At 34.0% G+C, this 23,319-nt stretch overlaps 5 protein-coding genes across 6 annotated transcripts; 1 reads left to right on the top strand and 4 right to left on the bottom strand.

Annotated features, from left to right (window-relative positions):
* Positions 1 to 212: 212 nt before the first annotated feature.
* Positions 213 to 6,498, bottom strand: LOC106114616 (zinc metalloproteinase nas-14). 2 transcript variants are annotated; one of them, XM_013307885.1, is made up of 9 exons: positions 6,280 to 6,498; positions 5,274 to 5,458; positions 4,273 to 4,360; positions 4,159 to 4,205; positions 3,082 to 3,304; positions 2,523 to 2,698; positions 1,689 to 1,839; positions 1,027 to 1,166; positions 217 to 431 (listed from the first exon to the last, which is right to left on the bottom strand). In XM_013307885.1, exons 1-9 carry the CDS (start codon positions 6,377 to 6,379, stop codon positions 279 to 281), a joined length of 1,263 nt encoding a protein of 420 aa, XP_013163339.1. In that variant the 5' UTR covers positions 6,380 to 6,498; the 3' UTR covers positions 217 to 278. The 2 variants fall into 2 exon arrangements, with proteins under 2 accessions (XP_013163340.1, XP_013163339.1); XM_013307886.1 differs by lacking the exon at positions 6,280 to 6,498 and having other exon boundaries at positions 213 to 431; positions 5,285 to 5,303.
* Positions 6,499 to 8,449: 1,951 nt separating this feature from the next.
* Cpsf5 (cleavage and polyadenylation specificity factor subunit 5) lies at positions 8,450 to 12,040 on the bottom strand. The gene is made up of 4 exons (XM_013307850.1): positions 11,656 to 12,040; positions 11,101 to 11,212; positions 10,309 to 10,399; positions 8,450 to 8,965 (listed from the first exon to the last, which is right to left on the bottom strand). The coding sequence occupies exons 1-4, from the start codon at positions 11,880 to 11,882 to the stop codon at positions 8,718 to 8,720; spliced, it is 678 nt and encodes a 225-aa protein (XP_013163304.1). The 5' UTR covers positions 11,883 to 12,040; the 3' UTR covers positions 8,450 to 8,717.
* Positions 12,041 to 12,268: 228 nt separating this feature from the next.
* On the top strand, positions 12,269 to 14,844 carry LOC106114606 (uncharacterized). Its single transcript, XM_013307874.1, has 4 exons — positions 12,269 to 12,445; positions 12,649 to 12,817; positions 12,981 to 13,112; positions 13,504 to 14,844. The coding sequence occupies exons 1-4, from the start codon at positions 12,340 to 12,342 to the stop codon at positions 13,718 to 13,720; spliced, it is 624 nt and encodes a 207-aa protein (XP_013163328.1). The 5' UTR covers positions 12,269 to 12,339; the 3' UTR covers positions 13,721 to 14,844.
* A 52-nt stretch (positions 14,845 to 14,896) lies between these two features.
* Positions 14,897 to 20,807, bottom strand: LOC106114765 (zinc finger protein 37 homolog). Its single transcript, XM_013308084.1, has 10 exons — positions 20,639 to 20,807; positions 20,413 to 20,532; positions 19,599 to 19,814; positions 19,012 to 19,167; positions 18,308 to 18,436; positions 17,420 to 17,631; positions 16,761 to 16,874; positions 16,139 to 16,283; positions 15,739 to 15,794; positions 14,897 to 15,162 (listed from the first exon to the last, which is right to left on the bottom strand). The coding sequence occupies exons 1-10, from the start codon at positions 20,735 to 20,737 to the stop codon at positions 15,090 to 15,092; spliced, it is 1,320 nt and encodes a 439-aa protein (XP_013163538.1). The 5' UTR covers positions 20,738 to 20,807; the 3' UTR covers positions 14,897 to 15,089.
* A 412-nt stretch (positions 20,808 to 21,219) lies between these two features.
* Positions 21,220 to 23,014, bottom strand: LOC106114614 (uncharacterized). The gene is made up of 2 exons (XM_013307883.1): positions 22,701 to 23,014; positions 21,220 to 22,411 (listed from the first exon to the last, which is right to left on the bottom strand). Exons 1-2 carry the CDS (start codon positions 22,820 to 22,822, stop codon positions 22,006 to 22,008), a joined length of 528 nt encoding a protein of 175 aa, XP_013163337.1. The 5' UTR covers positions 22,823 to 23,014; the 3' UTR covers positions 21,220 to 22,005.
* Positions 23,015 to 23,319: the final 305 nt, after the last annotated feature.

Below are 23,319 nucleotides of genomic sequence, written 5' to 3'. Positions count from 1 at the left end.
ACTTAAGGTAGGCGCCGAGCCCCTCAGTGGGGACGTATAGTGAGCTGATGTTGATGAATATTATAAATGCGAATGTTTAGATGGATGTTTGTTAGTTAGCTCTAGAACGGCTGCATGAATCTTACTGATATTTGATACATAGATGTACAACAGTCTGGAAGTACACATAGGCTACTAATTAAGTTTTTTTCTCATGTAGTTTTGTAACTAATATTGGGGGGAGGGTATAAAAAAACAAAACTATTAATATTTAATTTGCCAATGAATTTACCGAAGTATTAACTGTCAGCTGTCTTCTTCATAACCTCAAAATTATCTGACACCATTCTCTCTCTGCATTGGTCTCTGTACAGTAAATCTAGAAGTTTGCTGTCAGAGTTTGACATTTGGTTTGCGTGGCCCATAGACAATGTCCTTTGCCAGAGATGATCCTGCAAATAATTGACATTTACAGTAATAACTAAATAAGGAAAGAAATAACATAAAACCAGTAATATAAGGGTAGGGTGAGGTGGGGCGATCGCCCATGGCGCCTATGGAGCCCGTATGGTACCCTATTTCTGGAAGATTGTCCCCTGTCATCAAAAAAAGGGGCGCAGCAAATACTAAAACCGGCCCTGTAATAAATTTACGTCCTTTACAACTTATTAACATTGAGGTGAATCTTCGAAAAGTACCCTGTTTTTTAGGGGAAATAAAGGGTCATATGAGATGTGACTGTCTAAAACCCCTTTGGTAGGTGAAAGTAATTCTTTTTAAAACAAAATATTAGCAATTTTTTTGTTAATTTCCTAATATTTCTTGTACCATTTCAACTAAACTTTATGCTTGTGCTAGGACATGGTTTACAATAATCGAATTGCGGGATTTGAACCCACGACCTCGTGATCGGAAAACCGTATCCTTAACCTATTGACGCTTCAAAATCCTCTAAGTGCATATTAATGCATTGAGGCGTAAATTGCGTTGGGTAGACAGCGCAGCGCAAAAAGTCTGAGCTGCCGAGATATTTGGTACGAAGTATACCTGTAGTGGCTTAACACTTTGGCCGCCGAGATCACAGTCACCGCACATGTAGTTGGCAGGCGCGTGTGTCACGCTCTCAAAGTCGTAAGGAGTCGCGATCCACGCTGATACGGGGGCGCGCTCAAAATGGTGTTCTTTACCTATGATTTGTGTTTAATATTTATATTATTAATAGACTAGCTGTCGCCCACGACTTCTTTCGCGCGGAATTAAAAAAACACAATTCTATGCTCTATATTAAACCAAATTTCATTTAGATCCGTTGAGCCGTTCTGGAGATACATTCAAACAAACATCCATCTAGATATTCGACATTTATAATATTAGTAAGAAACAAGATTACTATGGACATTTTTAGTATCTTTTTGTTTTGTTTTTTATTTATTTGGGAACACAAAGCGTTGTTACGAAAGTTCGTTTTTAAGCTAAAACAAAACCTAATTCTGGTATAACACGCCCGTTTCATACAAAGATTTCGTTATAAAAAATTTATAACAGGGTTTTGTGTTCGCCAGCTTCTTTTTTTATAAACTATCCAATTACCTATCTAAAAACCAATAAAAATCATCATGATGTCGCGGTTTGGAGAAAAGCTGGAAACTTACTGAGGCCAAAGCCCACTTCGAGTCGTTACGTCCCTCAGTTAGTGATAAAAAACAAACCTTTTTGTATTTTCCTCCAATCTATAGTGACGTAATTATCTCTATCAAACCTATTTGACATCATAGGAACCCCTAAAGCCCTCATAAGGTTAACCAACACGTGAGCTGCATGGCCCGGAGCTCCGTGCACCATAGTTTCTAGATTTATACTCTGTAATCAGGAGAAGTACCATAGACTAGTAAATTTATAGTCTATGACAAGGGAAAGTGCCATAGAGTATAAAATTTATACTCTGTGTCCGGGTCAATTATCGTAGTGTCTAGAATTCTCATATAATCACCAAGGATGTTTTATTTTTCATGATGTCTTAATACATGATTCCAATAAAAAAAAGGGTCTTGACAGACAGACGGACGGACAACAAAGTGATCCTATAAGGGTTCCGTTTTTTCCTTTCGAGGTACGGAACCCTTATAATTATTATCCGTAGGAAGAAAGGTATAAATTGATTTTTTTTTATATCATAAGGTGGCAAACGAGCGAGCGGTCACTTGAAATCGCTGAAATAGCGAAGTGACCGTTGCCCATAGACATACGCAATTGCATATGCGTTGCCTACCTTTAATCGACAGAGGAGAGTTTTCATATATCCTCTCATCCGGAAAGTCCACTTCCACATCGTTTCCTTATAAGAAAAACGGTGGGAAGAGAAAGAGCACTAAATTAGGCCTCCGGGACGCACACTCATCAGGCGAAACGCGGAATTGCTTCCACTTGAGGCGTGTCTTCTGTGTGGTCGTGGTATTTCACCGGGCGAGCCGGGACAATTCGTGCGAAGATGTTAAAGCGGGCTCTACCACTGTTAAATATTGTCTTTGATTTGAAGAATTTACCTGTTTTCCTTCTCTAAACCCAAGTAGTGGGACATCCTCCCCATCATTACTATACCAGAGAAAATTCTTAGGTGTTAAAACTCCATCGTTAGTGTCAATCTCTTGAAATACAACACAACTGCCCAGTTCGATAGTCGTCATTGCGTATTTAAGAAGACTATAATCTGATTTTGTGCCTAAAAGCATTTTCTACGTGAGAACATGACGTCATAGTCACATTGCTAAGTGTCAAAGAATATCCTAATTTGTTTTTTTTCGTCATCCGAGAATCAAGTAAACGAAAAGATTAGTTACTCTTTTCATGTATTAATTAGGTAGTGATATAAATTTTAATTATATATGTACATTTATCGTATGTTGTTACGGTGAAGGAAAACATCGTGATGCTGCACATATCTGAGAAAGTCAAATGTGTGAAGTCTTGCACTGGACCAGCATTCACTATCACATACTCTCACTTAGGGTAGACTGCGAGACACTCAGAGGGAACTCGAAGCTGATGATATAAATTTACATACTAAGAGGGTCGTTTTTAAAAATAACTATTTATGTAACTTACGTAATTTCTCATCAACACCGTACATAACTATACCCAATGGCCATATTTTATCTTTATAATACGCCATATTATCAGCAGTGAGTTGTAAAGGGTCGGAAGTATCCCCAAGTCGTCTTGACGCGACTGAGCGTTGCGCTTGAGCCCCGCACTCGACGTGGTAATGTGCGTTTATATAGTTCCTATCTGGCGGCGAGAGGAGTGTTGGATGTGTCGGATCCGCATCCTTGGGAATTTAAAATGATTTTTTTAATCTATGGCAAAGAATAACATTTTTGTTATGTTTTAAAATACTATAACTTTTTTAGGGTTCCGTACCTCATAGGAAAAAAACGGAACCCTTATAGGTTCACTTTGTTGTCCGTCCGTCTGGCTGTCAAGATCCTTTTTCTCAAAAACGCTTGAAGGTATCAAGCTGGAATTTATTTAGAACTACAAGATCTTTAGTGAAAATCCATCTTTTAGATTGGAAGGATAAATATGGGTCTGGAACCCATAGAATTAAATACATCTTACTGTTAGGAAGAAAATCCGACACTGAGGCCAACAGAAATGACATGACAAGAAAGGCCTTACTAAAGTGTCAACATTTATGTCCCCTCACTAATCATTCTGACACTTGACTTAACGAAAGCGCGACATTCGCGCCAAATGATTGTAATTAAAACCGTTTAGAATTACTAATATTATAAATGAGAATGTTTAGATGTTTAAAGGTAACTAGGCAACGGTTCAACGTATCTTGATGAAGTTTAGCATAAATATATTATAGAACACTAGCGGACCCGACAGACGTTGACGTCTACACGTCTTTAATTTGAATAAATTAATATGAAGTTAATAATTGATGAAAATTGTGAATCTAAACCATTCCCAGATCCCCTTGAACACACACAAAAAATTTCATCAAAATCGGTCCAGTCGTTTGAGAGAAGTTCAGTGACATGCACACTCACAGAGGAATTATATATATAAAGATAGTCTGGATGACATAACCTACAAAGTTCTCTACAAATTGCTTAAAGAGCATTAACCGACATTATTGTGTTAGAAATCGTAAATGTAACATTTTATACTTACACGTTCTTGGAATTTCTTTACCAAATCGTAACTGTTAATTGTTGAAACTGGAATAAAAAATAAAATAAAACATTTTGTTACTTTTTTTTTCATTATTTAACAAAAATATCAAACCTGTTTGTTCGACGCTCGCTCTTAGCATTTCCATAACGATTCTGGCTATATCCTTTCTGTTTATACATTTATAACCTATAGGCATATCCTGAAAAATAAATATAGCTAGGAATGAGTACCGTCTTAGTAATATTTTAAATGCGAATGTTTGTTAGAAGGTATCTCCAGAACGGTTGCATAGATCTCGCTGAAATTTCGCATAGATGTAGAACATAGTCTGGAAGAACACATAGTTTGTTATTTTTTAAATTCTGTGCGGACGACCGCTAGTATAAAATATCACGCAACTTTATAATAGAGACTGCTTTAAGACTAGGCCTCTTCTTAGTGAGACGAGTATATATAGTTAATTCTTCTTCTGCTATGAGAAAAACATGTCACTAGTTGTCGCCTGCGACTCGGTCTGCGTGGTATGGAAAAAAATTAATTAGTTCCCGGCAATTATCCGAACTTTTCTCACCTTTTAAACCTTCCTACCTAGACATCCACCTACATTTCAAGTCCAAGATAAATCAGTTCAGCTAGACGAGACTTACGAACAGAAATTGATTTTTATATATATAGATGAAAAGCAATCTGTTAGTTTAAATCAAGCGTGTTGCGTGAACTCAGTTGTCTAATATAACGCGTGGTAAGGAAAACTAAGAACTATCGCCCAATGAGAACGTTTCCCAACTACGAGCGTTATGCGCGAGGAGTAAATTTTATGCATGCCACACTCGTGTCCTAATAACCAATGAAACTGCGTCCTAAACTTTTATTTACATATGTGCATCAAAATGTTATTCGCATTTTAAAATTTTGAATGTAGACCATAACTCCATCCGTGTGAAATTAAAAAATAACTTAATAAGTAACCTACGTATTCTTCGAGACTATGTTCTACATCTGTGTCATTCCGTTCCATGCAGCCATTATGGAGATACCTTCTTACATACATCCTTTACTGTATCTACTTACGCATTTATATTAGTAAGATTTTAATATTAATCCTAACTTACTATAACACTACCAGTAAAATTGTAAATACTTGGCGGACAATTCTTCCTTTTATCCGGGTTATTTATAAAAAGTATCTTGTCTCTCTCATCTGCTGTATAATTGTTAGGTGTGTAGAAGAATTTGACGCAGATTTCGTTCTGCAACTGCGATAATGTCGTGATAATTTCATCTTGAGAATGTATATCTAGAGAAAGAAATACATTTATTGTTAATTAATAAAAACTATGACAGTCAGGGGAAGAAAACGAATCGAATGACACCCCACTCCTCGATTTTTTTTTATTTCTCTATATACAGAAGGTTACAATTGATGTTCATACTTTTAGACGTTATTAGTAAGAATCCTTTAGCGCGAATGGCGAGCTTCCGTTACAAAGGCAAATGTCAGATTGATTAGTGAGGGGACATAAACGTCGACATTTTAGTAAGGCTAGTGTTGATTTCCTCCCTAATAATACAAACCCACTTACCACATTTCTTTACCCCGGTTGCCCACCTCCACTGGGGAACCATGATTCATTTAGACATAATCTGGAATCGTACGAACGCTCCGCAATCGCTTTAGAGCGGGACAAACCTATTGTATCATCATACGTTTGTCTCGCTCTTGAATTAGAGCGTTGTATGATTCCGGATTATGTCTAAACTAACCTTAACAGCGGACCCGCGGAACATTAGCGATACTATTCTAACGTATAGATTTGTTTATATTGCTATCTCTTACTTTGCGCTGTAACATCGATCTCCAACGTGCTCCCGCCGATAATATTTTTCGCGCTATATTTTCCCTACGTTTGTGGCAGACGGCAAAAACGAAATCGGAACTATATTTTCTTATACAATTGACATCGATTTTATAGAAATAATTTTGCAATATACACTTGATCTCAGAGGAATTAATCCAGCGTTACAGCTTTTTGTATTTCACGGCAGAGGTGTGTTACTTGCGTCAGTATCATTAGTATAAATATAGTTATTGTAGTTTTAATAAAATAATTTTTATACCATAATCTTTTTTATTTATCGCGTAATGGACGACTCCCTTCCTCCAAAGTCGGCAAGTGACGTAACCCGCACAAAACAGCACTATAAATAACGAACGCATTTCGATAAGTAACTCAAAATCGTTATTATTTTGGTCGTAAAATTATAATTAAATTCATGAAAATCGATATCGTTGAAATGGAAACGAATTCTATATAGTTAATCGAAGATTTATATATTCAATAATCTTGATACTATTGTATAGTCATTCATACTAGGTTAAGCAAAATTAAAGAAATGTAGTGTTAGGAAGAAAATCCGAAAATGTACCAGTGTATTGACGCAACACTAGCCTTATTAAAATATCGACGTTTATCTCCCTTCACTATTCATTCTGACAGTGAACATTATAACGAAAGCACGTCAATCGCGTCAAATGATTACCAATACCGTCTAAAACTAATGAATTTTAAAATTAATAAAAAATGGTACCAACCTGCCAGCACTAGCTTTCGTTTAAAAAAATCAAAATATGAGAACTGGGACAGAGTGACGTCGTAACATATAAAAAATATAGTCGAATTTATAACCTTGTTTTTAAAGTCAACTAGAAATAGCCTTATGCACTTCTCTACATAACTGTCAAAAAAGTTTATTATTTCAAGAAACTACTAAAAAAAAGGGGTACAAATTTATTCCAATTTACGTATCGAAAACGTCACTTACAATTTGGATGCAAATTTAACAGCTGCTGTAAAACATTAAAAAGTAATCAATAGACATTCCATTTTTATTCAAATACATTTTCATCGAATTATTCAAACTTTCGTGAGACATTATACTAAATTGATATATAAACACTCACGTATATACGTCCGGTGGCGGTACCGACTAGTTTCGAGCCCATCGGGGGCCCTTCATCAGGATGAGTGGTACTGGTATTATTTCGCGGACGCGGCCTCCAGCTCACTGCGCGCCTGCGCTCTTAGGGCGCGTCTTGAGGGATCCTGATGAAGGGCCACCGATGGGCTCGAAACTAGTCGGTGTTTAGCCGTGCTTATATATCAACATTTTCATTGGTTAAAATATTTTACCAAATACATTTTTATACTAACAGATAGCATTAGTAGTGTAGAATAAAGTATGGAGTAATTTTTTAATAAATAATTCAACATTTCTTTTTCTTAATAAACATTTTTAAATTACTTAATAAACTGACTCTTAATTAGTATCGTATTTCGCCATTACAATTTGTGTATTTGAACCTTTATGGATATTTCTTATGTACATTTTTATATATTACATTAAATCTTCACATACTAATATGACATAGAAACATGTATAGACAAAAATTGTATAATCCGATCAAACATGTTTTGTTTTTTTCTGCTAAAAAAATAATCAGTCTATGGTTAATTTCATCACAGATAATATCACAGATTATTAAATACTTAACCAACCTTAAAATTAAAAAAACAATCTTCTTTCTTGAGGTAACAATAAATAAAACACATTTTATTTATATTATTGCTATACTTTAGTCAAATACTTAAACACTAGACGACAAACTGTTTTTTATTAATATAAAAAAATACGTCACTTAATAATATTTTGAGGTTATGTGAGACGGACCACTAGTTTAGAAAAAATATTATTTTTAATACTACAATTTATAAAGAATTCAACATCTACAACTTCATCAGGAATTAATTAAAATAGCATATAACATGCTAGCATACATCAAATATCTTCCAGACAAAGTCAAATCAAAATCTGTCCACACGTTCCGGACATGACATGCAACCAACATAACCTTTTGGACATTCATATAGAAAATTTAAGTTTTGAATATTAGTATTTTATTATCGCCAACGCAAATGTATACATACAGTCCAGTTTTAAAGTACTCAGACCATAAAGTAAATCACAAAATTATGACTAACTACACTCTCCGTAGGGGCCATCAAAATGTGTTCATATATTTATTTGTATACAATATTTTTTCTTTCTATTTCTTTTAAATAACAGCAGTTTACAGCAGAGCCATTTTAATAGGTCATTGACATTTAGCTTAGCTTCATAGTTAGTTGAGCTTAAAAACATCGATTAAAATGGAAAAATCGATTCGAATTTTAAACATCTTAAATCGAATTCAATTGTTTTTTTAAAGCTATAAAGTTTAAAAAGAAAAAGAATTCACTAAAACAATATTGTAAAGACATGAAATTAAATCTTACTAATATAACAAATGCAAATGTTTTGATGTCAGAAAATATCTCACGAATGGCCGTATGGATTTGGATGAAATTTGCCATAGATGTGGAACATAGTCTGGAAGAACACATAGACTACAAATTTTTTTAATTCCGAGCAGACGGGGTTGTTGATAGCTAGAAACATCAAATATGACATATAAAAATGGCCCTGCTATATCTGTGATCCGTTCCAAATAAAAAACACTACATATAAACAAAATTAAACCTGCAAAGACTTTGTGATAATGATGATATTATCGGTCCGTACCCTTGTGCATTATCGTACAACTCAAATAACGGAGCCGCAACCAATTTATAATTCTTTGGTACAGCAAATAATGCACGATCTTGTAATTGTACCAGAAATAATCTCTTATGCTCTTTAGGTTTTGTAATATGAGGTGGAATGTATGGATATTGAGGCGGTTCAAAATTTGGTCTCCACCAATTACCTGAAACAGAATTATTCAAGTTGGTATAAATATCGGCGATAAAAGCGCCAGTTGCTCAGTGGTTAAACACTTGACTTTTTAACTGCAGATCCTGGGTTTAAATCCCGCCATGAACTGTTAGGAAGAAAATCCGGTGTGACGCATCACTAGCCTTATTAAAATGTCGACGTTTATGTCCCCTTACTTATCAATCTGACACTTGAGTGTGCGTCCCGGAGGCCTAATTTAGTCCTCTTTCCCTACCTACCCTTTTTCTTTAAAGAAAGGATGGGAAGTGTAAGTGGACTTTCCGGATGAGAGAATTCATGGGAAGGGTAAATATTATCTTTCTGTGCATCCTCTCCACCGTCGATTAAAGGTTGGCAACACATATGCGTATGTCTATGGGCAACGGTCATTTCGCTATTTCAGCGATTTCAAGTGGTCGAACGCTCATTTGCCACCTTGTGGTATATAAAAAAACTTGACTTGGTAACGAAAGCGCGCCATTCGCACCAAATGATTCTAACTAATATATAAAAGTATCAATGTGTCTCTAACATTTACATATGTATATTTATCAACATATGTGAAGAATCTAAGAAATTCAAAGTTAACCCGCACTGGGCCAGCATTCACTATCACATAGTCTCACTTAGGGTAAACTCCGAGACCGTCAGGGGAGATGTATAGTGAGCTGATGATGATGAGGTATAAACATGGAACACAATCTTGATACATATAGGCTACTTGTGCTAAAGAAATGTGTCTGGTTTACGGCACATCATATTGAAATTAAGCACAGGCATAGAATAGTCTAGTCTTGACACATGACACTTTTTACCCTTTCTTTCTTCAGTGCAGACAACATCGCGGGCAAAAGCTAGTATATTAAATAAAAGCTAATGTTTTAAAGGATGTTTGTTAGTTTAGTTAAACAACTCCAAAACGGCTCAACGGATCTGGATAAAAATTACCAGATATAGTTTGGAATAGCGTATAGGCTATTTACAATGTTTTTTAATTCCTTGTGCAAGACAACTAGTATACTTAAAGCATAAATGAACCATTGAACAAAATTATGAGTAAAGTAATGAGATTGAATGTGGATGGCTACAAGGGTAGGGGAAGACCAAAAAAAGTATGGAATGACTGTGTGAAAGAGGATATGCGTAAGAAGGGGGTAGACTCGAATATGTCGGCTGATAGAGATGTATGGAGGAGTACATACTGTGCTGACCCTCGATAGGGATAAGGGCAGGTTGATGATGATGCACAAAATACTTCTAATACATATTGTTATCTTTGTTTATCTCTATAAGAATGAAAGAGATGAGAATAAACTATTTTATTAAAATTCTTACCTATTGTATCTTCTATTACCCACTCTTGTTTAACACCATCTTGTCTTCCCAATGTCTCCGTTAATAAACGTTTGAGACCTTCAATTTCATCCTGAAAGTAAAATAAATGTACTGATTATTGTTAGGAAGAAAATCCATGTGTGCCGATATACTGGCACAACACTAACTTTACTAAAATGATGTTTATGTCCCCTCACTAATTATTCAGACTTGACTTTGTAACGAAAGCACATCATTCGCACAAAAGTAACACACTAAAAGTATGTGTAAATAAGAACATATGAATGCTGTCAATGATTCCATTCCCACAGAAAAAAAAAATTGGAATATGTTTTCTTAGACTATTTTCTACATCTTCCCAAGTAGGGATGGTGTAAGGCAGGCGGCCAGCTGTAGAGGAATAAGCCTAAACCTCAAGGTCTATAAAATCTTATGTGCCAACCCCATTAGTGAGATAAGGTCAGGGAAGGAGACTATGTTCTACATCTATGCCAAATTTCAGTGAGATCCATGCAGTTTTTTACAGATACCTTCTAACATCCATCCAAATATTTTTTAATATTAGTAAGTTTTATTTAACACATTTGTCACTACCATTATTTGATATACTATGGTTGAATTCAATGTAAACGAGAAATTATTTTTACACATATCACAGGCTGAAAATATAATTTATTGTCTATGGATTTATTTTGGAACAATATTTAAATTGATGATACAAACATGTCTGTTTTTTATAAGATTTGATATATCTCATATCCATTGAAATTAACTATGTAATAATATACATACCTCTCCAGGGTTCAGTTCACCACCAGGCAGTTTAAAGAATGCTGTACCCAGCTGCAACAACAAGACATGAGGTAATCCATGTTCATGAACCAGTAGCACACCTTCTACAGATCTGAAATTAATCATAATGTACCTTGAGCATTTTCATATCAGATACCATTAACCATAGTAGGAGTAGTAGCTTCTATGGTGACCCTCCGAGGGACAAGAGCTAGGTTGATAATTACACTCTTTTCTTGTTCTAATTCATTAAACTAAAAATAAATGGCTAACACTCATGCAATTGCTATGGTGTCTGCACCAAAATTCAGGCTTATAATGACTAATCTGCCCCTTACCCCTAACTTAAGCTGGGCTCTGAACCCCTCATTGGGACGTTTAGTGAGCTAATGTATTTGGTATTCAATTTTTTCGTCATATTTATGTTTTGTTATAAAATTGCACATTTAGACTATGAATAATGAAATAAAGATAACAATTTAGAAGATGCAAAAGAGTCTGCAATTTATGTATCTTGTTTTTAAGGATAATACAGGTAAAAAACCGTAAACTAACCTCCGCATACCGATTTTGACAAATTCTTCCCTCATCCTCTGAAACCTTGCTGGTACCGATGCATCCTTCTCAAACAATGGCTCTTTGGTTCCGAATGTATAATTAGTTAGAGGATATAAGTTTATTGTTCTATTTAGTGTTAAATTTCCACTGTTATGACTATTCTGATGTTGCACGCCAGGACGCACCGGCCACTGTTTCCCCGGTGGACCTTGCACAGCTGCCATTTCAAATTAAATGTTACTATTATGTATCTTAAAGAAATAAAGATGAACACAGCTTGAAAGTAACTAAAGGTTTTGGTTTATAGGTATGTGAAGTTTCTTGAAACTTTAAAGAAAAATTCAAGCGTCACAAAACGAAACAGTCGGCCATTACACATAGAGTAAAATGCGTTTTGCAGCGTTGCCAAATTTATTTGACAGATACAAATACTAAAATACTCTTCGGGATTCGTTATAAATTACCTAATTATGCAAAAAATGTAGAAATTGTTGCATAGCCTGATAAAATTATCTATAATGAGTTTGCAAATAGATTTTTTCAATTAGGTTAAAAAAATACATCAACTTTTATGATGAAATGGCAATAACAAATGACAATGACATTTGAGTTTGACATTACACTAATTTTGTTAAAAATTTTATTTATTTATTTATTTTTACTGAAGTCTGAAGCTTTAAAATGTCACAGCAATTTGAATTATTAACTGAAAGTCCTGGTCAATGGACATCCGCTTCATATGTTATCCCCGAAATTCAAAAGAAGGAAATAAAACCCTTTGTTGTTCGTACGTATGTTCGTTCGTAAACATATTCTTTTAAAAATCACTGATATAAGTTATTTAACTTGTTATCGGCTCAATATAACTAAAGCAGTATATTTCGTTCTCACAAGCCATCCATACTTTCTTGGGGCTTTCCTTTATCTTTGTAGCGTATCATTCAACCTCATTTCTTAACTTGGTTTTACATGAAGAGTTTTAATTTGCAGTAAGCCTAAAAGAATTGGAAGGTAATCCAGACAGTCGTACTTCCAGTTTAACGAATTCCAACAAGTATTCTGCGGTGAGGGAAGTCGTGAGACATGTAGCACGGTCCAGATCAGCTACTAAGGAGCCATGGTGTGCTACGGATGTTAGAAATTTTCTAGAAAATTTAAAGTAGGTGTGACTATCTTACTTATATTATAAATGCTTAATATTATGAATGTTTGGATGGATGGATATTTGGCATAGATGTAGAACATAGTTTGCAAGAACACCTAGACTACTAATTATTTTTTAATTCATGCAAAGTTGTGTAATTTTTTTCATTATCTTCCAGATTCAGTCCGGAATGTGCTGAAGAATTAACAACATTATTATGCACAGACAAAATATATGACAATATACCAAGGCATTTACGAATGAAACCTGGACTGGTTAGCATACAGTGGAAAATTGATTTGTCTTTATGGTAATCATCATCAGCTCATTATATGTCCCGCCTACCCTAAGTTAGTGACTAAGTAATAGTCAATGCTAGCCCAGTGCGGGTTGACTTCACACATATCTTAGAATTTCGTTACAGATATGTGCAGCATCACAATGTTTTCCCTCACCGTAACTTCGTATAAATGTACATATGTTAATTTACAAACACATTGGCACATGGTAGAATTCGAACCCAAAACCTGCAGGTTACATATCAAATAACACCCCTAAGCCACCGGGGCTCCATAGTAAGAACAAAAACAAGAAAATCTTAATACATTGTTTTCACTGAACAGTCCAACCATAACAAGGACTTGGTCAAGCTTAACCTTTTTGAGTATTTATTATTTTAATTAATCATAATTTAATTTCAGTCAAAATAACATAGAAGCAGAAAATGCAAATCCTGAAAGATGTAAAGAAATAACGCAACGTGACACACATATCATATTAATATTGAAATTAACAGACGGACAAACGAAAACTTACAGATTATCTATTGCAAAGTTCCATGAACTAAGGTATGTTATAGCTAGTGCATTAAAATCTATGATTGTGTTAGAAAAAAGGAAATGTATGAGGCAAGACTGACGGTTGTCTATGGTTGAGCTGTCAAAGTGACAGGTATAGTTTGACAAAGAATATACAGACTTTGCCGTATTGCGGAGTAATATATACCTAATTTCTATCCATAGATTCTAATCTATGTTCTAATTGCTGTAATAACATAAGCGATTAAATCGCCTTAGACCAGGATTTATTATATTCTTGGTCAAATAATAATAATAATATAGCCCTTTATTCTAAGAATATTTGATATTATATAGTTACAGGTATTCAAAAATTTTATAAGACGTCCCTAATCTCAATGTGCCCCTTGGCATAGGCCTCCTCTAAACATTTTAATGTCAAATAATAATAAAGAATTATAAATATCAAAATATTAAGTCATCAAATACACTAAAACTTGTTTCATCGCGTTAATCAAACAAACAATATCATAGCATTGTCCATAATAAGTGACATTTTTTTATATAGTAAATATCTCTATTTAGAACAGCGACAAAGCTGTAGTATTATCATGTTAAATTTAAAAAACGAATTATTATATACATTTGAACATGGATAAGCAAGAAATCTCTATAACCGAGAGACATTCCCAACGGAAGACCTCCATAAGTGAGAAACTTGAGTTAGAGAGAAAACTCTATAAGAGAGAAACTCGAGTTAGAGAGAAAACTCTATAAGCGAGGAACTCGGGTTAGAGAGAAACCTCTATAAGCGAGAAACTCAGGTTAGAGAGAAACCTCTATAAGCGAGAAACTTGGGTTGGAGAGAAACCTCTATAAGCAAGAAACTCGAGTTAGAGAGAAACCTCTATAAGCGAGAATAATATCACAGTCCCTTGGACTCTTACTTTTCCAAGTTCAAGTATAGTAAATATATAGATAGGAAATATATAAAATTATTTAGTTGCTTAGCGACATTTATTATAATAGCCAAGCTCTTAATTTAAGGGTGTTACATTCCATTTCATTTTTTTTAACTACTTATATTGATTTAGTATATAGCTGGACGGTTCCTTATGTGCTAAAGTATTAAAATTAAAAAATATTTATGTCTTTACCTTAAATCTGTTTATGCAACTTGACCTCTTTTGTAATAATTATTATAAAATTACTTTATTTAATGTTAAAATATGTTATAGGTTATAAATGGTGCACTTTTGTTATTGTAAAGTTTATTTTTAATAAAAAAAGATAAACAAGAAATTATCTCCAATTTTTTATTTCATTTTACGGAGGGGGATTACGTGAGACTGTAATTCGCAGACCTAGGGCGCCCCTTTTGGTTATCACCCTGGGCGACTTAACGCCATTATCTAACGCCGGCTCTGCACCGCCATTAAGATTTTTTTTGAGTCAGCGGCACTTAAAGTGTTAACTGGTGGTGATTTTTATTACGAATTTAATGTGTTTTGTTTCCGACGAGGTCGCGTGTTACTTGACAAACTTCTCGATTCACTTTTGTTGCTGTAAATAATACAAATAAATTTTATTATTGTATTATATTAAAAAATTAAAAACAAAATTTTTCCTGTAGAATAAATCTTACTAATATTATAAATGCGAATGTTTAGATGGATGGATGTTTGTTTGAAGGTATCTGCAGAACGACTGAATGGATTTTGATGAAATTTGTCATACATATAGAGCATAGTCTGGAAGAACACATAGACTACTAATTGTTTAAATTCGCATAGAGGGAATGGCGGGCGACTGCTAGTACTAATACAATAAAGCGTAAACATACACTTCTTTATAGCACATAATCTCAGCAATCATTGTATATTTTTGAATAATTATTTTTTTAACAAAAAGCTCTATACTTATGACACGCTATAGGCTATATATTTTCACGCTATTAAACATATGGGGTTTATAAATTTAAAAAATATATATGCAAGAAAAAATTCTAAGCTAATAGAATTAAAGATGGTTGTCATGGTAACGGTAATCTTGAACTAACGGCCCATTGGACCGTTTAATTCTATGTAATGGGTAGATCGGTCCAACGGGAAAGCCCCTTTGGTCACTTATTATACTTACTTATGAGCGCCATCTCGATGTCTTTTCGCACGTTTGAAATGTAACTTCAAAGTGTCCTGAATAACAAAAACATTGATTAAGATCCCTTATTCGAGTCATGTTTCATCTTTTTCTTATAAGGAAAGTGGATCAGAAGGGAGACGTGTAAGGCAACGCATCTGCTATCGCGGATGTCTGAGTCGCTTATTTTGGCGAATACAGGTGGCCGCTATAATTTGCTACCTAATAAAATCTTACTAAATAAAAATTGAGTATCAAATTTAATAATATTTAATGCAATAGGTAGTTTACTAGAATTTAATAGTATTCTACTAATTTAGTATTTCTTAACTTTTAATTAAAAACTAAATTGTCATTTTTTTTAACTTATTAAGTGATATATTGATATAGATATACTTACCATAGATTTGAATTTAATATCGCATTCAACGCAATAGTAATCCCTACGTATGTGTACGGATTGAACGTGCTTGTGTAATTGTGTTGGATACACAAAGCTCAAGTTACACTGGTCGCATTGGAACCTCTTTTTGTTGTCGTGACGCCTGGTGTTAAACAAAATAAACATGACATTTAAGAATCGGCTTAGATCCCCGCTATAGATATAACTTGACTAAAATTAATGACCTGCAGCTCACATGAGTAATGCACAGTGAATCGGTTCACAGATTTAACTTGTACTTTGAGTTATGATTTGAATTTTGAACTGCGAATCGAGTCAGCAGCTCGCGGCCCATTGACTCATAGTTATAGTACATTAGCATAGAGCTATGAGCTACAATTAAGTCGTTGAACCGCAACTCAATGGTTCAAGTTTATGTGAGCTGAACTTTTGAACCGATTCAGAACTGATTCGATTTTGAATTGATTCGTATGATTCTTTAAAACATTTTATTCGTGTTTTGGGTTCTGCTGTTCCTTCTTAGGAATAACTAAAGCTCAACTACGTTAAAAAATTAACCATATTTTAAACATCTGTATATTTTAAATGCGTATATGTATGAGTAAATGTATATACTCACATAGTATGCACACGTAGAGATTCTAAGCTTTTATACATTTTGCCGCATTTATGACATTCGTGAGTCGACGTGCTGTTGTGTATGCGAACGTGTCTCTGCATTACGGTACGTTTGCTGAAAAAAAAGTTTGTAAATGTAAAAAGAGACAGATATAGAGGTGTATTCCAGTGTGCGAGAGAGATGACTCATACAGGAGACTAGCGTTTGCTGCAGAGAGAGATAGATGTAGATATATTACTATTGGTGCGAGAGGGACACATGACTTACTTGGTAGTGATAGCACCGCCGCAGTACTGTGCAGTGGGGGTGCATAATGGTGTGATCCTTGAGTTCGTACTGCTAAGAGAGACGGAAGTATCTATAAGCCTTTAGTGCGAGAGGGACAAAAACTTACTTAGTGGTGAAGACTCACCGGCCGCAGCTTTAGTCGTCCGTAGAGTGCGTTATGGTGCTCCAGTACTTGCTCCTGAGCGAGACGGAAGTATCTATATGTTTATCAGTGCGAAAGGGACAAAAACTTACTTGGTGGTGAAGACACACCGGCAGCAACTGTACGCGGCAGCTGCGTGCGTGAGCACGATGGAATGATGCTCGAGTTAGTATTGCTGATAGAGACGCAAGTATCTGTATGTCTATAAGTGCGAGAGGGACAAACTCACTTGGTGGTGAAGACACACCGGCCGCAGCTGTACGCGGCTGCTGCGTGTGTATGCACTATAGTATGGTGTTCCAGTACATGCTGGCGAGAGAGACGGATATAGCCACATATCTTGCATCTATATCTTGTTGTATGTGACTTCATATGACCTCGCAGTGAGACAGAACTAGGACAGTATTGAGTGCAAAGCTCACAACGGTACTGACCTTGTTTCTGAAACGTTAAGAGTAAGATAAGTTCAGAGAATATAAAACTACTAGCTGTCGCAAGCAATTCATCCTTTTTTTTTCAGAGGGGAATGCTTTATGCATACTCCGCGCCCCGGGGGGGGGGACGCGGTAGTTATGTGGGATTCTCCTCCATAGCGGAGGCATACCCACTAAACCCCTCTGTTCCTCCAACGCATCGGGACGGGACCACGGGCACGCTTTCGCTCTCGTGCGCGGCCCAAGCAATTCAGCCTGAATTCATCCACTACAGTACGTAGATATCCCCACACCAATGCCTTAAATACACTATAGCAAAAACTTAACGATACCAAATTTCAGTCGTTCTGATGATACCTTCAAACAAACATCTATGTAAAGCAGTCTCAAAAAGGTCTCACTCTCACTGGAGAAGTATCGAGTATTCACAATGAAACACTGGTTATATCTTGGTGCGAGTCAACTTTATTTAAATGCGATCGGCAAGTCGATAAACATACCAAATAAATCTATATCGTGATCTAAACAATATGTTCCGCCATCTATTGATATAATAATGTAAACTTAATTGACATAGCGTTCGACAATCTATCCATCTAAACATTCGCATTTATAATATTAGTAAGTATAGTTAAACACAGCACAAAATGTAACAAATATATAATTAAGCGTTTATCTCTCACCTGTGAATGTTTCTCCATATGACCTTGTAATACATCCTCAAAATTAAAACCTTTCACGCAACTCTCACATTTGTATGGAGCACGTAGATATTTCTCGCTTTTTGAACGTTCCTTCATTTCATCTAAAACCTAAAAAAAAAACTTTTTTACTTCAATTTAAAGCGCCAATTGCCTAATTGTTAAGGGTACGGGTTTTCGATCACGAAGTCGTGGGTTCGAATCCTGCTTTTCAACTGTCGTAAACCATATCCTAGCACAATAATACATGGACATCCACCAGTGGAACTGCAGATATGTTGCCGGCCTTTAACCCTTATATTAATTTTGTATAGTATACCATACATACAACTTTATAAAAATATACGATCACTATAAAATAATTTTTAACTTTATTTTGTGCTTTTCTTCAAAAAAGAAATCTTGCCACAATTAAGGTAAGTTTGGGAACCTCTAAACCAGTCTTTGCAAAGTGGGCGATAACGCCCCCTTGTAGGCACTGCAGCTCTTAAGTTGCGGGTTATAGTAAAAGTTTCGTTTAAAATTCTCCGTTAATATACATATATAGGTCACATTAATTAATTAATTTAATTTGAAGTTATAGTGGTTTTTAAATATGTCAAAATATGGGGGGCGCTAAAAAAATATTTATTCTCAAAGTTGGCAGTAGACAAAATAAGTTTGGGAACCACTGATCTAAACCTTACCTGTTCTTTAGTCAATTTGATGACAGTATACTCGGAGGTTTCTTGAACCATTCGCGAACTGAATCCCTCTTTTAACACTTTCTTTTGCTTCTTATTTTTACCACATTTTGAAGGATCATTATCAATATCTAATTCAGTGTTTGATTCTTCTAACATCTGTATTAGGATTAGATTTACAAGTTTATGCAGCTTATTTACATTTTGTTTCTATATATTTCATTATAAAATCACCGCTATATAAAAATAAGGAATTCACAATTGTGATTTAGCAAAAGGAATTTGTGCAAAAAATGTACAAACCAAGGGTCTGTAGATGTCATTTGTTCTAATTAGAATGGCGGAAATCAAATAAGCACAAAATGCAACAGCTTTTAGCCTGTCCATGTATAAAGTGGGGTTAGACAAAGAGTATTCACTCCAAAGAGATTCCATAATGAATTTGAAAAATGTATAGAATCAACAATAACTTTGAAAAAGTCATGTGATTGTCGCACCTCAGTTCCATATTTGAACTTCGTTATGGAATCGCTTTGGAGCGAATACACTTTGTCTAACCCCAATGGTCAATTGTAACAAAAGTTACTCACATTTACATTGTTACTATCATCTAGAGTTCCATTTTCAAATTCTGCATCCATACTGCTTTCACAAAACAACATTGGTACATCATCGTTTACATAAACTGTGTTACATTCCTCCATTTTTATGTTACAATCTAAATGCATCCAATCAGGACCTATATAGTATGTTTTTGTTGGTGATATAGATATGTTGTTTATGTTGTTCTGTATTGTAAATGTATCCTGAAATGTAAATAACTGTTATCAATTTATTTTTGTTATAAGAATAACTTAAAAGTATCCTTAAAGATGTTACTTATTTTTCTTTATAAGATTTTTTTTTTAATATCATAAGGTGGCAAACGACCGTTACCCATAGACAAACGCAATTGCATATGCGTTGCCTACCTTTAATCGACGGAGGAGAGGATGCACAGAATGAAAATATTTTCCCCTTCCATGCATCCTCTCATCCGGAAAGTCCATTTCCACTTCCCATCCTTACCTTATGAGAAAAAGGGTGGGAAGAGAAAGAGGAGTAAATTAGGCCTCCGGGACGCACACTCATCAGACGAAACGCGGAATTACTTCCACTTGACGCTTGTCTTCTGTGTGGTCGTGGTATTTCACCGGGCGAGCCTGGCCGATTCGTGCGAAGATGTTAAAGCGGGCTCTACCACTGTTTATTGCATATAGTATATAGTTATTGTAGTAATTCTATATATTACATTTTTCTCACTTATAAAGAGCATCCATGAGGTCTGGGTAATGACTCTCACTTCTCCCTTATGTAGTTCTTTAATTAATATGTAGTGTTATTTATGTACAAATTAAAACATACCTGTTTTGATTTTTCTTTCATTTTTGTTTGTGCATTGCGACATTGTTCTGCAAATTTGTCCAACTTACGCAATAAATTCGTGCAAAATATACACATCAACATTTGCGATTCATTTGAGAGCTAAAAAATTTAATAGACATATACACGCTGTTATATTTATTTCATATAAAAGATATTAAAACACATAAAACACATACTATAATTCTTAAAACAATTTATACGATACCTCTTTGAAAATACGATTGTATATTTCAATATCTTTCCCCGATAAAGGGAATACATTATCCCTGCCTTTAAGGCAAACTTGACATAGTGTGTAAGTCATAATTTAAGACTTTTTCATTAATAAATTTGTTCTAAAATCATCGTGAATATGTAAACAAAAACAGTTGTGACTGTTTGACAGATGTAAAATTTTGACGTTTCTTGTTTTGGCTTTTTAATAGCAAAAAGTAAGAGTCTTAATGCCAGTTTAGAGAAGTGTAAAAAATCGAGTAATAAAATTCTTATGCAAAGAGCCGTTTTCATTCCCCAAATCATTTAAATAATTCTAACAAATAAATTGTTCAAATTAACATAAATGAAGCAGAAATTTTGAAACATTCATAACGAGTCTGTTAAAAAATGCTTTGTCGTTATATTCAACGAAAATAGTTATTTGGTGTAATTTTATATTTAAAAAAAACGATGCTAGGTCAATATATATTTAATATTCCATGATATAAAACAAAATAAATTAAAATTATGCATTTGACTATATAAAAGTAACAATAATATGAAACTCCTAACTAGTATGGTCAAATAAATGTTAGGCGGCAAAGTCATTTTATTAAATGCACAAATCGAAATAATAAAAAATAAATACATTTAAAATACTAAATTATATACAGAGGAACATAATTCATCATAATATTTGACATAATTATTCTTAACTAATACTAAAACATTACGTTTTATTTTCCAGTCCATTTAGTAAAACCCAGTAATATTTAGACCAAAGTGAAGATATTTCCTAGTACTAAAATATTATAGAATACACAGCCTTATATTTGTATGTCTCTGTGGCTTTCCAGAGCCGAAATTCTTGTATTAAAATAGATTATTAACTCTGCATTTTAAATGAAAATGACAGGTATGAAAATACATATAAGTGTTTTTTGTTTGACAACCCACAGTCTGGAACTAAGGGCATTGGCAGCTGCCCCTTTTTCCCGGTGTTGACAATAAAGATTAATGTTTGACATCTAATTAAGAGCTATTTTAGTATTGTAAATTACAACAAAGAGCATCCGGAGATATTTTTTCGTGTCCATTTTGTCCTCTATAATACCTGTCATTAGGTTATAAATCTATGACTATATTACAATATTACAAACAGGTTGAGATTCATAATCTAACAGTTAAATTGTATAAACACCACATTTAGACAAGTAATCATTTAAAATAGAGATTTTCCAAATAATCACAAACTTTCTACATTCACTTCTTTTTTGTTTAATTCGTCTTTTAACTTGTGAACCCTTAATTTTCCCACCATATACCCCCAGTGGTACAAGGACCCCAATGGAGTCTTGGGGGATAGTTGGGGGTCATTTAAAACATATGTGACGCAATATGCTTTTTATATTTTTTTCTTGATATCTTAACTTCACAAATATTACATTCCTTAAATTGATATTTATTATTAGTTGGATATAAATAAGATAGATCTATTTCTTTGATGTCTTCATTAGATTCGACAATTGCATTTTGTTTAGTTTTCTTCATTAGTAATGAGTTTGGACCTGTTTTTCTTATCTCTATTAGTTCATTGGAGTTTAATACTTTCTCTACCCAGACTTGTTGGACTTTCTTCATATCGCATAGCAATGTTTTGGCTTTAAGGTTAAAGTACATTTGTCTTATATGAATTCTCAAAGGCTGGCTGGTTTTGAATGTTTTCTGGCAGATTTTACAGGTGAGAGGATTTTTTGAACCCAATTTTTTTGTTAATTTACTGCTGGAACAAAATAAACATTTTTAATATTGAATTCATTGTTTGTTAAATTGTAGTTTGCTAATAGTAGATTATAAATTAAATTATTAGATTGTCTTCCATAATATAACGATCATGAAAACCTCTTTAATATGATTTAAATTTGTTTAACATTTTTAAATTATTTATATTATATGAAATTAGTAAAAATTGATTAATTGTATTCCAGTCCGATAATGTCAAAAAATAACATATTTAATCTTTGGCAGAATTATTTAATGTTTTTTGTTCTAAATTAAATGTAAAAAAAAACCTTTTCGGCACTTTCGTGTCCAATGGTGGCTTCATCTCTTGTACCGATTTTTCTGATATTTCTTCATCTTCTTGTTTTAAAATAATCTGCGGATGTTCTTCGTCTACTTCTTGAGTGGTCATGATTATTTATTTTAAATACGATGGTTAAAAACACTACACAAACCCATAGTTCAGCAATAAAGCTTTAAGATTAATTAACCGGAGTTGTATTTTTAAACAAGAAAAATTATAAAACATCTTTTTCTATTCTGCACTAATATTCAAGCTTTAAATTATAATGAAAATAAAACACTTTCCTTTCGCAAATTAAAATCAATATAGTCCCATTTATGACATTTGACAATGTTTTGTTTTTAATCACGATAATGTTTAAAAGTATCACAGGTATACAGATGTGATAAGAAAATAAATTATGTAATAGTTATTGGATATCTTTCATTTTTCACTTTTGTCGGTAATAAAACAACTTTTAGTTTAATTGTTAATATGACATGAATTCATACAATCTATTTTATTATGGTAATAATACGGTCTGTGCAGAGAATTATTCAATATTGTTTAATAGAATTTTGTTACCTTGTTATATTCCACAACAGAGAAACATGGAATTTTCAGGA

The sequence above is a fragment of the Papilio xuthus genome, unplaced genomic scaffold, assembly GCF_000836235.2.
Source record: "Papilio xuthus unplaced genomic scaffold, Pxut_1.1 DF828037.1, whole genome shotgun sequence".
Taxonomy (NCBI): Eukaryota; Metazoa; Arthropoda; class Insecta; order Lepidoptera; family Papilionidae; genus Papilio; species Papilio xuthus.
The sequence above is the reverse complement of the archived record's forward strand: the minus strand, read 5'-3'. Positions and strand labels throughout refer to the sequence as shown.

What these genes read in the sequence shown, in the direction of transcription:
- LOC106114614 (XM_013307883.1), bottom strand. Translation starts at nt 22,822, where the DNA reads ATGACCACTCAAGAAGTAGACGAAGAACATCCGCAGATTATTTTAAAA. An exon ending in GACACGAAAGTGCCGAAAAG is followed by an intron (nt 22,412 to 22,700) that starts GTTTTTTTTTAC and finishes ATTTTGTTCCAG; the next exon opens with CAGTAAATTAACAAAAAAAT.
- LOC106114765 (XM_013308084.1), bottom strand. Translation starts at nt 20,737, where the DNA reads ATGACTTACACACTATGTCAAGTTTGCCTTAAAGGCAGGGATAATGTA. An exon ending in ATGATAGTAACAATGTAAAT is followed by an intron (nt 19,168 to 19,598) that starts GTGAGTAACTTT and finishes ATCCTAATACAG; the next exon opens with ATGTTAGAAGAATCAAACAC. An exon ending in CGGTGTGTCTTCACCACCAA is followed by an intron (nt 16,875 to 17,419) that starts GTGAGTTTGTCC and finishes CTTTTTTTTCAG; the next exon opens with CAAACGTACCGTAATGCAGA.
- Cpsf5 (XM_013307850.1), bottom strand. Translation starts at nt 11,882, where the DNA reads ATGGCAGCTGTGCAAGGTCCACCGGGGAAACAGTGGCCGGTGCGTCCT. An exon ending in GTGAACTGAACCCTGGAGAG is followed by an intron (nt 10,400 to 11,100) that starts GTATGTATATTA and finishes TTTTACTTTCAG; the next exon opens with GATGAAATTGAAGGTCTCAA. An exon ending in GGTAATAGAAGATACAATAG is followed by an intron (nt 8,966 to 10,308) that starts GTAAGAATTTTA and finishes ATTCTGTTTCAG; the next exon opens with GTAATTGGTGGAGACCAAAT.
- LOC106114616 (XM_013307885.1), bottom strand. Translation starts at nt 6,379, where the DNA reads ATGCGTTCGTTATTTATAGTGCTGTTTTGTGCGGGTTACGTCACTTGC. An exon ending in GATAAATAAAAAAGATTATG is followed by an intron (nt 5,459 to 6,279) that starts GTATAAAAATTA and finishes TTCTTTCTCTAG; the next exon opens with ATATACATTCTCAAGATGAA. An exon ending in CGGTGTTGATGAGAAATTAC is followed by an intron (nt 2,699 to 3,081) that starts GTAAGTTACATA and finishes AAATGCTTTTAG; the next exon opens with GCACAAAATCAGATTATAGT.
- LOC106114606 (XM_013307874.1), top strand. Translation starts at nt 12,340, where the DNA reads ATGTCACAGCAATTTGAATTATTAACTGAAAGTCCTGGTCAATGGACA. An exon ending in AATAAAACCCTTTGTTGTTC is followed by an intron (nt 12,446 to 12,648) that starts GTACGTATGTTC and finishes TTTAATTTGCAG; the next exon opens with TAAGCCTAAAAGAATTGGAA. An exon ending in AAAATTGATTTGTCTTTATG is followed by an intron (nt 13,113 to 13,503) that starts GTAATCATCATC and finishes ATTTAATTTCAG; the next exon opens with TCAAAATAACATAGAAGCAG.